Source organism: Paroedura picta, chromosome 6, assembly GCF_049243985.1.
Source record: "Paroedura picta isolate Pp20150507F chromosome 6, Ppicta_v3.0, whole genome shotgun sequence".
In the NCBI taxonomy this organism is placed as follows: domain Eukaryota; kingdom Metazoa; phylum Chordata; class Lepidosauria; order Squamata; family Gekkonidae; genus Paroedura; species Paroedura picta.
This window is the reverse complement of record NC_135374.1, coordinates 77,298,190-77,311,858: the sequence shown is the minus strand read 5'-3', so window position 1 is coordinate 77,311,858 and position 13,669 is coordinate 77,298,190. Positions and strand designations below refer to the sequence as shown.

General features: G+C 42.8%; 1 protein-coding gene across 8 annotated transcripts in view; it reads left to right on the top strand.

The window, feature by feature from the left end:
- Positions 1-12,967, top strand: part of GLRA2 (glycine receptor alpha 2) — a 146,241-nt gene extending 133,274 nt beyond the window's left edge. For all 8 annotated transcript variants that reach the window (XM_077343193.1, XM_077343192.1, XM_077343195.1 and 5 more), the window contains one exon: positions 12,561-12,967. In XM_077343193.1, the coding sequence (XP_077199308.1) occupies positions 12,561-12,839 (279 nt within the window). In that variant the 3' untranslated portion in view covers positions 12,840-12,967. The remainder of the gene's footprint in view (positions 1-12,560) is intronic.
- Positions 12,968-13,669: the final 702 nt, after the last annotated feature.

Here is a 13,669-nt window from a genome sequence, read left to right as displayed (position 1 = left end):
CCCTGTACCCCTGTTAATTACAGTACTGCTGGCAAGATGGTAGAAATGCTAGAAGTTCCAACAGGCTCGGGGCCTACCGTGTCTAATCACAAGCCCACTGCTGTATTTAATGAGATAGAAATACAAATCACAACACTCTACTTTTTCAACTACCTGCCTTAAAGGGGAACAGGGAAATTTATGGAGTCCCAGAAGAGGAGTGTCAGTTATGGCAAATTGCCTTGGATGTGTATTTCTCACATTTGTGGTGTTTGTGATAACTCTGTTCCTTTAATATGGGCCAGTGTTTGAGACTGGCCAAGACCGCTCTAGGGCTTAGTGTGGGCAAGATGAGAGAAAAAAGATGTTTTTACTATACTTCCACACAGAAAAAGTATTGAACTTATTAAACTTCTCTTTAAAGCGACACTTCCTCCTTATTCTGATGCTTAGCATGAAGGACACAAACTGTTGCTGCAGGAATAATAAAGTACCTCAACAAACCAGGTTATGAATTAAAAAAAAAAAACAGAAATGGAGAAGGTTTTTTTTTTCATTTGCAAAGTTCAGCAGTCTTCCCCATACAGCACTTGTCCAAACAAAATTATTCACCTTTATTAACAGCAAAACAATCATAAGTACTTTTGAGTTGAAAAGCTTGCATTCCTGTTTCCACAGATTACATGTTATTGCACTGACTCATTCCACATACTGCAATTTTGAACACTTTCCCCCCCGACAACTTCAGTCAGGGGTATGGAATTCATCTTGGAATTTGACAGCAGACACTGAAAAAAATGAGGGTGTTTATTTCCTATTACTTTTCAAGTCGGAATTATCTTTTCAACTCTTACCTGACTCTTATCACTGGAGATGCCGGGGATTGGACCATAGACCTTCCTCATACAAAGCAGAGGCTGCCCATTGAACCACAACGTCTCCCAACTTCCTTCAAATATTTGAGGTAGACTAAGTATTTCCCAGAGGTGCATGGCAACTCTCAGTAGCCTGAGCTTCTAACAGTTTATAGCATTATGGAAGGTTTTCCAACTCTAGATTGGAAAATTTGTGGAGATTTAGAAGGCCGTGCTTGGGGAGGGTTGAGTATGAGGTGGGGAAACTCATCAGGAATGCAATGCTGTCAAGTCCTCCCTCCAAAACGACTATTTTTGGCAGGGGAACAGATTGTTGTGGTCTGGAGATCAGTTGTAACTCCAGAAGACCTCCAGCTACCACCAGCAGGCTGGCAATCTTAAACACAGCATATTATTATTATTATTATTATTATTATTATTATTATTATTATTATTATTATTATTATTTCGATTTATAGCCCGCCACTCCGCTCAGGCTCGTGGCAGTGTAACAACACATTAAAAACCCATAAAACCCCGAATATACAAAAGCATCCTACAACAAAGCATCATCTAACCCAGTACATGATAGTGGCGGCACTCCCAGGAAGGAGACCAGGGAACACTGCAATATAGCCCTGAGAAGGGAGGGGAAAGGGGGCCCGATCTTCCACAGGAGGCGCTGGCCTCAACCAAAGGCCTGGTGGAAGAGCTCCGTCTTGCAGGCCTTGCGGAAAGTTCGTAAATTCCACAGGGCCCACAGCTCTTCCATGAGCTCATTCCACCAGGTGGAGGCCGGGACTGAAAAGGCCAGACGCGCCTCCCGGGGGCCGTGAATCACCAACAAATTGGTCCCCACAGAGTGTAAGGCCCTGCGGGGGGCATAGGGCGCAAGGCAATCCCTCAAGTATGTGGGTCCCATACCGTGGAGGGCCTTAAAGGTTAAAACCAAAACCTTGAATCTGATCTGGCTAGTAATCGGTAACCAATGCAGCTGCCTCAGCACAGGCTGGATGTGGGTTCTCCAAGATGTTCCTGTGAGGACCCTAGCAGCTGCATTTTGCACCAGCTGTAATTTCCGGATCAGGCACAGGGGCAGGCCTGTGTAGAGCGAGTTATAGAAATCTATTCTGGAAGTGACCGTCACATGGATCACTGTGGCCAGGTGGTCAGGAGACAGGTAGGGTGCTAGTAGCCGAGCCTGGTGAAGATGGAAAAAAAACTGGCCCGCTACCTTCTTGACCTGGGCCTCCAATATTAACAAGGCATCCACATATGTGTGTGTGTGTGTGGGGTGGGGGGGGGGCTTGAAGGTTGTTATGTCCTAAAGTCAAGGATGCTATAAGGTTTGAAGAGCTCTTTCTACTTTGAAACTTGTTGTGGTTAGAGGAACAGCGCTTTCTCTGTACCAGTCTTACATTTTTAAATTCTAAGGATGGCAATGCCCGAGCAGGTCACAGTATTTTGGAATTGGTGGAGGAAGGAAATTAGGTTGAAATGCATGTGAAGAATCCACTCCCTGTGACTAATAAAAGGTAAAGGTAAAGGTATCCCCTGTGCAAGCACCGAGTCATGTCTGACCCTTGGGGTGACGCCCTCTAGCGTTTTCTTGGCAGACTCAATACGGGGTGGTTTGCCAGTGCCTTCCCCAGTCATTACCGTTTACCCCCCAGCAAGCTGGGTACTCATTTTACCGACCTCGGAAGGATGGAAGGCTGAGTCAACCTTGAGCCGGCTGCTGGGATTGAACTCCCAGCCTTATGGGCAAAGCTGTCAGACGGCTGCCTTACCACTCTGCGCCACAAGAGGCTCATCTGTGACTAATACCCCCCCCCCAAAAAAAGCCTCACCTATGTAGTATAAGGAAGGAAATATTGTATACTGTTTAGACTCAAGTCCGGATGAATGATTTCCTGCTAACCTAACTCTGACCTGCAGCTACTGAGCTATAATGTTATGCCACTAAAATTGAGGGCAAGATAGGCATGCAACTGTTCATCCAGCTGTGCAGCTAATCAACATCATGCCCCTGACCTATATTCCTATGATGTATGCCCCATTCTGTTCTCGTAGTCCCTCTCTGTTCCTGACCTCTTCCAGTAGAAATCCACAACAAAATCCACAGCAATAGCATCAGACCATGTCAGTTCCTGTTCAGAGTTATAGTAGAACTATAGGCCATTTTTTCTTTCGTGCTGTTGCTGCCTTTACATTATTGGTGTAATGTCAAAGTGTTCAAAATCACAACAATTCAAACTTTTTTAAAAAGGGAAAGAATGTCTGTTACAGTATAAATGAGATCTCCCATTTTATTATTAATAATAATAATGATTGGCATGAATATCGCCCCTAATAAAGTCCGTTTGCGGAAAACACAGAACTATATTAAAACAAACATGGGCTTCTTGTTCTCAGATTTCACACCCAGATTTTAAAGCACCCACCTATTTGCTTGAGATAAACAAACATGAGTCTCAGATTATTTGTCATGGTAAATGAAAGGAGGTTTACCTCTTCTGAGTACTTGGTAGGGATGTCACCTTTTAGTGATGTCTTGTTTTTACAAATGAGGCAGACAATGCTGCCTTGAAACTGGTAGCCCAATTATGCAGCAGCTGCTGTGTCTCTCCCTAGCGTGGCAACACTGATCCAGAACAGTGCTATTTACATGAAGGCCAGTCAGCGCAACACACACACTAATGAAGTCTTTGGCACTTTCCTTAAATTGGCAAGAAGTGTAATTAATTTGACTGTTTAAAATGTACTATGTCTGTGATGTATACAAGAGAGAGCCATTTTTTCCATGCCATTGCATGGCATATGGAGAAGCAGGTGGGGGAGGGAGTGAATAAATGTTTGAACAAAAATAAATTAAGTGAACCTCATTGTAGACACACTGTAAGAATTTCCGCAAGTGGGAAAACCAAAAATCCCCAGATTAATTCCCTGAAGAACACCACCAAATTTATTCCATCCCATGAGTTGTTCAGTCTAATACATACTAGAAAGCCCTGTTTCCTCTCTCCCCACCTAGCAACTGGTATTCAGGAGGAAAGGGAAAGAAATTATCCAGTTTATCACTTTGATTCGGATGATAGTGTTCCAAAGGGGGGAAAGCACCATTGATTGATATATTCAAGTTACTGTTGAATTTTAGGATTTCAAATTTCATTTTTATACTGTATGAAGTACATTATGCGCCCTCTGGCCCAGCTGGTGCGGAGCTTTGGGCTGGGTTGCCACCAGTACGCTGATGACACCCAGCTCTATCTCCTCATGGACGGCCGCCCGGACTCTCCCCCGGAACCATTTGCCAGATGTTTGGAAGCGGTGACAGAATGGTTCAAGCAGAGTCGCCTGAAACTCAACCCCTCCAAGACGGAGGTCCTGTGGCTGGGATGTAGGGGGCGGGAGCAGGAAACGTGCTTACCCACCCTGGGAGGGACGCACCTTACCATCGCGTCCCAGGCCAGAAATTTGGGTGTGATCATTGATACCTCCCTGACCTTGGAGGCACAGGTCAAAAGAGTAGCGGGCCAGGCATTTTTCCAGCTACGCCAGGGCCGACTACTAGCGCCCTACCTGTCCCCCGAACACCTGGCCACGGTGATCCATGCAACGGTCACCTCCAGAATAGATTTCTGTAACTCGCTCTACGCGGGCCTTCCCTTGTCCTTGATCCGGAAACTTCAGCTAGTGCAAAATGCAGCTGCTAGGGTCCTAACTGGTACACCATGGAGGGCCCACATCCAGCCGGTGCTGAGGCAGCTGCACTGGTTGCCAATTGCTGCCTGGATCCGGTTCAAGGTTCTGGTTCTAACTTTAAGGCTATAGGCGAGTTGGTACCCACATACCTGAGGGACCGCCTATTGCCCTATGCCTCCCGCAGAGCCTTACGCTCTGTGGGAGAAAATCTGTTGGTCGTTCCCAGCCCGAGGGAAGCACGCCTGGCCTCGATCAGAGCCAGGGCCTTTTCGGTCCTGGTCCCTGCCTGGTGGAATGTGCTCCCGGGAGAGCTGCGGGCCCTGCGGGATCTTTCATCGTTCCGCAGGGCCTGCAAGACGGATCTCTTCCGCCAGGTTTACAGTTGAAGCCAAGGCTAACATTTATGCCCCCCCCCGGGACTCGGGACTTGGGATTGGGATTAGAGATGGGTACCACCAATACCCCCTCTCCACCTGCTAGTAGGGGAAAAGGGTAGTGGATTAGCGAATCTTGCCGGGTTAGCTTGCTAACTAATAATTGCTGTAGTTGTTTTAACTGGATTTTAATGGATTTTATGGGGTTTTAGAATGTTGTAACCCGCCACGAGCCGCAAGGGAGTGGCGGGCAACAAATCGAATAATAATAATAATAATAATAATAATAATAATAATAATAATAATAATAATAATAATAATAATAATAATAATAATAATAATAATTTACTCTTTTCTGACAATTTCCCTCCATTTTTTGCTTTTTAAAGATGTTGCAACCTTCCAGACTGTTTATCAAGTGTACTCTAGTTTAGTGTCAGATGGATGTTTCTTAGTCCTTCTAATGATTCCTACTTTCATATGACTTTCCCATTTGAATCACAAAACAAATAAAACACACATAGTTATTATTTTTGAAACGTCCAGGATTTGTCAGTCTTAGTTAAGCAATTCCCTTTTTTAGCTTCATAGAATTATAGAGTTAGAAAGGGCCATTCCCCCTGGTCAATGTAGGATCAGCCTAAAGCATCCAGTATATGTAGCTGTCCAGCCACTGCTCAAAGACCGCCAACGAGGGGAGCTCACCACCTCCTTAGGCAGCTGAAATACTCTGATTGTGACTCCCCCCCCCCGCCAAGATATTTAGCCAATACCATTTTCCCCATGTGCAGTTTGTAGTCTTCATGATGTGCCCATATTATGTTCATTTGATGGGAATCAATAATGCAGCTTTTTCAATGAACAGCAGGGAGACACACACAGGAGTGCTATATATTTGAGGCTGGCTATCTGTATTGACCCAGAAAATGATATCTAACTTACTTGTTACAAATAAAAGTGTACAGGCTTATACAAAGAAGCTTTCTGAACAATATGAAGTGGCCCTTTTTGAAATATTTATATTATTGCTAGAGTCAGGTAACTAAGTGTTCCCTTGCTTGCCTCTCTTTTTTGCTCTTTGAGCTCTACTTTCTCTCATGATACCTGTTGCACACTTTGGCCAAGAGTAAAATCACAGGAATCTTTTTTGGTCCATTGGTTTTGCTGTATTGTGTCCATGTCATACATCTTTTCTTCTGAAAGGCATTTGCTGTTGCAGTATTAATTACTCTGCCAACAGTCCCATTGTAATGAAGGGCCATATATATGAAGTCCAATTTGTCCCTGTGTCTATAGTGATTCATATGTGATCAGTATGTATGCTGTACATATGCCACACAATTTTCTGGAAGATGTGCAGGAAACAGTCTTGTAAGAATCAACACTTCATTCTTAGTCATACTTAGTTATAGCAATTCTGGATTTTTTTCAGGGCTCTAGCCACTAACATTGCTTATTTTAGAAAAAAGTCCATCTTAGTTTTCATGTCTTCTCCATCATTGCTCACTGTCTTAGCCTTGCGCACTGAAATTCCTTGCCCAGCTTCCTCCCCTTGGAGATAATTTTAAGTCTACATTTTGAATAGGAAGCAATCTTTTTTTGTGATCAAACATTTAGAAGAAGAAGAAGAGTTGGTTCTTATATGCCACTTTTCCCTACCCAAAGGAGGCTCAAAGTGGCTTACAAGCACCTTCCCATTTCGCTCCCCACAACAGACACCCTGTGGGGTGGGTGAGGCTGAGAGAGCCCTGATATCACTGCTCGGTCAGAACAGCTTTATCAGTACTGTGGCGAGTCCAAGGTCACCTAGCTGGTTGCATGTGGGGGAGCGCAGAATCGAACCCGGCATGCCAGATTAGAAGTCCGCACTCCTAACCACTACATCAAACTGGCTCTCAATCCAATCATATTGCAACAAATGGGCGTTATATAAAATGTTAATTTGTATATCATGTCCTCAGTTTTGAGCTGATTTGCTTTTAAAAAATAACTCCTCTGGGAAAATTTTACCTCTTCACTTTACAATCTGCTGTATGAGCTCTAGCTTTTATTCTTTTAAGCAACCTTGCATACTTAAACACCCAGAATTTATCTCAAGCAAATTCATTTATCTGAATCCAAGTTGCACAGGGCCACAGTCGTGTTGCACTGAGACATTTTCTCAGGAGAACAGATTACAGATCATGTGCATTACCACTGAGTTTTGTACTTTGTACTTGCATGTGTGCAGAAAACATTCTAAACCTAATGGGAAAACCACAGAACGTCTTTGGCAAAAACTGTACTTTTTTGTCCTTGAAGTTTAATAAAACCATATAAATTGTTTGCCCATTATAGCAGTGCAAATTGGGAGGAATGAAGCATAAAACTTGAACTATGTGGAATGCATTCTGTGCAAAATCATCAATCTTTTCAAAATTGAGTCAATATTGAGAATGAGTCATTTGATCTGTGACTGTACATTCCAGAGCATCCTGTATTGAAAGGTGTGGTATAATGGCAGAAAATTAGATTATCCAATATCCTGGACAGAAATCGGATGTGTGTGAGCACATTAGCTATGTTTTATGGATTGAATAAAGATCACCAAGCTCTTGTTGGATGAGAAATTACAGCAAAAGAAACAAAATGCAAATTATTAATTGCAATGGTAATTGGCTATAAGAATGGTTTTGTTTGCACTGAGCTAGGATATTGCTGTGTGCCCAAAGGCTGTCTCCAACACAGCTTTTCTGCTGATAAAAAGGAAAGAGAGATTCCCTCTGATCACTCAAAAAGGTTCTTTTGGGGATTGCAGAACCTGCCTGGGCAAAGGCCTATGGAAGTAAAAAGGGGACCGATTCCGCATGGAGGCGTCAAATGTGCACTGCCTCCTGCTTGGAAATGTGCAATAGGAAACCATGCATTTTGCACGCTCCCTAATAAGGGACCCTTCCTGCATTATTCTGGCATCTTGTTGCAGCTTTGAACCTCTCAACGATGAAGAGGAGAAGCAGGAAACATGAACAACCCAAAGCTTCCCCCCAGCTCCTTGGGTTGTCAATAAACAAAAGTCACTAATCCCTTCACAGTGGTTGCTTTGGAGACTCAAATTTCCCTCCCCAACCCAAAATTAATCTTAAAAAACTCCAACACTTCTGCATTGCTATGGGGAAATGCCACAACAGTAAAACATATCTTCAGGATCATATGACAACAATAAAATATTTCCTTAAATCCCTTTTCGGGATTCTTTGTATAATGATCTCTATGTTCAGGTAGATTTGTGATAGGCTGGCCATGGTAACTGAACCCCAATGATTGTGTATTAATGATAAAGAATTAAAACAAAGAACATGGATGCCAAGTTAACAGAGAGCGGGCTGCTGCATCACACACACACACACTCTTCCCACATTCATAACCCACTACCAGAAAACACAAATAGAAATGTGCTTTAGCTGCCTGATCCCAATATTACCATGCATACTCAAGAGAACATTTTATTTGAAGTGAGGGCATGTCATTTGTCGTCTCATAGCTACCTGGATCACACCATTTTTAAAAGGAATTTTGATCAGGAAATGGAGAGGGGAGGGTGGGTGGAAAGGTAGGCAAAATGCTACCGAGACTGTCACACGTTTCTCCCTCCAGACAGGCTTGCTCCTGTTTGCACCCTGATTTGCAGCATGACAAGAAAAGGGAAATTGGGATTTTGTGATTTCCCTCATCATGGAGCAAACTGGATGAAAACTCATGCCATCCACTGGAGAGTTCCGGGTTGCTGCTGATTTCATGTGGAAACAGCATAAAACCAGTGAGCGATGAGAGGCTGTCCAGAGGTAAATTCCTTGTGTGGAATCAGTCTGAGAATTGGACCCTAGTGAGCAAAAAATAATGACTGAATCCATCCAGCAGTTACAGCTAGGTTTGCCTAATGATGCATATTTGTTTCTGGGATCATGGCAAGAGACCCACATACCTGAAGGACTGACCTTTTTCAGATGAGTATCTTAGCAGTATCCCCTGCTCACCACTATGCTAAGAAAACATCTTTCCAGAGTACCTTCCAAAATGTCTGGTTAATATACTGAGTATGAAGGAGAGAAGCAATTATAACAAGATTGGTGCAAAACAGTATTTAGATTGTTGCAAAACTCTTAATATTGTAAGTGAAATGGTTTTTTCAAAAGTATAATGGGAAGGGGAGCTGATGCAGTTAGAGCCTATAAAGTAAATCATGTGGCCTGTCTTTATCTCCCCCCCCCCCGGTTCCTTCAACAGCTTTACAAGCCATTTTTAAAACTTTGAACATTCCTTGCCTGGTATAGCAGCTGCTCAGATCATCTCTGCCCTATAGGCTTGCAGACATAATGAGAGACACTGATAAATTGATGTGGTAGAATTGTGGACTATTCCATTTCAAACTGAGATGGAGGGTGTTATGTCTTTGGACACTTTCTCACATAAAAATATTCCCATTCCCAGCATGTAGAAAACTGTGTACTTCAGGGGTGAAGTTTCCTGATTATTTTCCAGGGGGATCATTCAAAAAGTCACCATATTCTGAAGTGGTAAATTCCAGAATTCTTCTTGGCTCTGCCATCTACTCATGACTAAGCATGCAGCCTTTTGCCACCACACCTACAGATGTGTGCACAGCAACCAATGTGTATGTGTAAGTACACATAGGCACTTTTTAACATTCCTGATCATAGAAACAGAGCCTCTAGATATCCATTTTGTACATGTGTAGCACAGTGTCCATATTTGGACAAATCTCCATACGACAGAATGCTTGCTCCTCCTTCCCCTTTGCATCTGTTGATTTGCTCCTGCATATGTTGTATGAATAGGTCTTCTATGTAATGCATAGAACATGTGTTACTCACAGTTCATTATGCACCATTCCAAATAGTTTCAAAGGATGGCAACTCTATCTTGACTGCAGTCTTTTAATAACAGGAATAATCCATATGTTACAAAGAAAAATGGAGAAACATGATAAAACAAAAATAAAAAAATGATGGTCAGCAGCGTCTAAATTCTACACATAGCAGGCTTAGGATACGGAGGTTGGCACCTCCATGGATCGGTTAAAGGCCTCTAGTGTATCTGAAGAAATTACTAGAGGAGAAAGTGGGGGGAACTGGCATGTTCCTCCGAAGTCTGCTGAGCACAGCCATGATTGGGCCCTTCTTGGTGTTAGAGCTTGTCAAAGACAAACTGGCTATGCCACCATTCTCCCCCCCCCCCATGTGTAGAACATGTATTAAATGGAAAACCCTATGAGGAGAGGATAAAGATCTGTAATCAAATTCTTAACATCATCCTTGCCTTAGTTCCCAGGATTATTTGGAGGATGCCATTAGTTAGTTAGTTAGTTAGTTAGTTAGTTAGTTAGTTAGTTAGTTAGTTAGTTAGTTAGTTAGTTAGTTTATTTATATACCGCCCTCCCCGGAGGCTCAGGGTGGTTTACATTGAACTTATAAACAATACATGAAACAGTCTTTGTTAATAATCATACAATAATTAATAACAGTGGTTGTAACAGTATAACAGTATAATATAACAGTATAACAATATAATATAACAGTACAACAATGCAACAGTGCAATGACACAACAGGTCCAGAGTGCTCTAGTGGAGTTCTGGGAGGAAGGGGGGGAGAGCGGGGGCCCTTCATTTGCTGTTGGTTGTGCCTGGTCTCAACCAAATGCCTGGTGGGCGAGCTCCTTTTTGCAGGCCCTGCGGAACTGTTTAAGCTCCGTCAGGGCCCTGATCTCTCTGGGAGCTCATTCCACCAGGTGGGGGCCAGGACAGAGAATGCCGTGGCCCTGGTCGAGACCAGGCGGACTTCTTTAGGGCCAGGGACCATTAGCCGGTTGGTGGCGGTGGAACGCAGAGCTCTTTTGGGGGCATAGGCAGGGAGGTGATCCCTCAGGTACACTGGGCCCTGGCTGCGAATGGCCTTGAAGGTAATTACCAGAACCTTTAGGCTGATCCAGAATTCAACTGGCAGCCACTGCAGTTGGTGGAGAATGGGCCGGATGTGGGACCTCCTCCACGGTGTTGCTGTGAGGATCCTGGCCGCTGCGTTTTGGACCAGCTGTAGTTTCTGGGTCAAGGCTAAGGGCAAGCCTGCGTAGAGCGAGTTGCAGAAGTCCAGTCTAGAGGTGACCGTCGCATAGTTAAACTGGTATAGAGTTGCATTGAGTTGAAATTGAGTTGGAGTACCTTGTGAGGAGATCCTGAAAGGAGTGTGAGGTCAATCCATTCTCTCTGGATTGGTGCCATAGCATAATTCACCAGGAACTCCTCAGGAGAGCAGAAGCTTGTTATATTGGGGAAGAACTGGCTAGCACCTCATAATAGGCTATTAGCATATTTAAAAGATTCCAAAATAAATTCCAAACACAAAACCCTAGCTGCTGAGAAACTGTTCCCTTTTAATTAGCCTCCTGACCTAGGTTTTCTTTCCCTCTGCATACAGTGTGAAGAAGTGCAAAAAGCATCCTTGATAGACTGCTGTTCTGCATTCTTGCTGAAGAGCCATTAAAGGTTTTCCAAAGTCCCCTATTGCTCCAAATTCAGCTATGGACAGATTAGCTGGTCACTTTTCATTTCTGTGTGGTGGGAAGAATAAAGCCAATAGCCACCTATTTATAGTTTTTCAGAACTAACAATGTCACAAAGAAAATTATTTTGGTTTATTTTCCTGTATTAGCAACGTATAATTAGGGCACATATTCACCACACATTTAAATTGGTTTAAGAGACATTCCTTCTCTTCAGAGAATCCTGGGAACTGTAGTTCTGGAAAATGGAGATCTTCACCCCCACAACAAAAAGTCTCTGTGAGCTTCCAAACAAAATAGGTTGCTTGCATTTCAGGAATGGAATGTCTTTTGTGTCATTGCGATACCAAACTTGGGCTACCAGTACAATTTCCAGGAATATCTGAGAGAAGGCATGACAGTTAAAACACTTTTCATTACTAAAGAAAAAGTCCTTTATTCTCCTAATCCAAACTAAATCGAGGGACAGGCACTGTGTTTGCAGGTCACTCAGTGAGCAACATGACTTGGTAGAAATTGGATACTGAAACTAAACACTCCTCTGTTTGCTGCGTCACACACTCTGATAATGGAGTATTATTGGATGGTTTCTATGCACTCAAACAAAAAATAGTTTCAGAGAGTAACCCTGTTACTTTGCTATTGAAATTAAATTCAAATCCAGTAGCATCTTAGAGATCAACAAGATTCATGGGGTATAAGAAAGAGAGAGCTGGCTTACAAACAAGTGCTTTCCCTTCCTCTCCCTACAACAGACAACCTGTGAGGAAGGTGGGCCTGAGAGAGCTCTGAGGAAACTGACTGCCCCAAGGTCATCCAGCTGGCTGCTTGTGGATGAATGGGGAATCAAACCCAGGTTTCCAGATTAACCATGACACCAAGCTTCCAGATTCCCTTTTTATCTGATAAATCTATCTGTTCAAACAAAAAAAATGTATATCAAGTCACATGGCACTTTGAAAAGCAGTGCTAACCCCTAGAACCATTATATTAATTGGTTTGCGCCAAGCTTGAAGTTCTCAAAGGTAAAAACTCAATGGAAATTGGTACAAGCATCTGATTATGTCTTATTTCTGTTTCTCATTCTTTAGGAAGAAGATGCTACTCGTGACAGTCGGTTTAATTTTGGCTATGGGATGGGTCACTGCCTACAGGTCAAAGATGGTGCTGCAGTTAAGGCCACCCCTCTAAATCCTCCACTGCCCCCACCACCAAAGGATTCAGATTCCATCAAAAAGAAGTTTGTTGACCGTGCCAAAAGGATTGATACAATATCCCGGGCTGCATTCCCACTTGCCTTTCTCATCTTCAACATATTTTACTGGATTACATACAAAATTATACGCCATGAAGATGTCCACAAAAAGTAACGCTGTATGAGCTGGGAACTTTTAGCCAAAGTGACTTACTTGTAAATAGAGAGTGAAATGTCCTTTCTGTCATTGGGACTGAGGTTTTGTTGTCTTGTGATAACTTAAAAGGGGGGAAATTGGGGGGGGGAAAGAAAAGTATCAATAACAGTTGCACAAAACAAGACGTTATGGGATTACAAACGTGAGGATTTCCTTATGTGCTCTCAACGTGGTTCTTCCAGACTCTTGCCAAGATCATATTAAACCTAAACAGGGCCAAATTTTTCCAAAATGCAGTGTCTCTAAGACATATTTTTAAAAATACCTAAACAGATCTGTCATAGGACTGACTGTAATGGCTGCCGTGCAATGAGTTGTAAGAGGACCAAACTTTTTTCAGGGTTATGCTGCCTTTCTATATGAAACAAGTCTACTAAGCTACATTCCATTAATGTCTGTAGTTAGTGGTTCACCCAGAAGTCCCTTTGTGGATTGTAAATTATTTCTATTAACCAGGGGGTGGAGATTTATACTTTAATATCCTTGTGGGTGTGCATTTCATATTATTGCTTTCCTAGGACTGTATCTTTTGAGGTCTGACTTGTGTAGGCCGTGATTCATTTGATTGCTTCCACTTGTAGAAACGACCTGTGAAATGGCTCGTTTTATCTTGGTTCAAAGACAGTGCACTTATTTCAATTCATTTTTGCCTGGGTCTTTAAAAAAAACATTATTATTACATCCAACATAAGGTGCCAAACTGTAATTTACCTGTTGTATTACCCTGTACTGCACTATTGATTAAGAAGTCATTTCCTGGCATAGCTCAGTTTCGCATTGACTTTCTA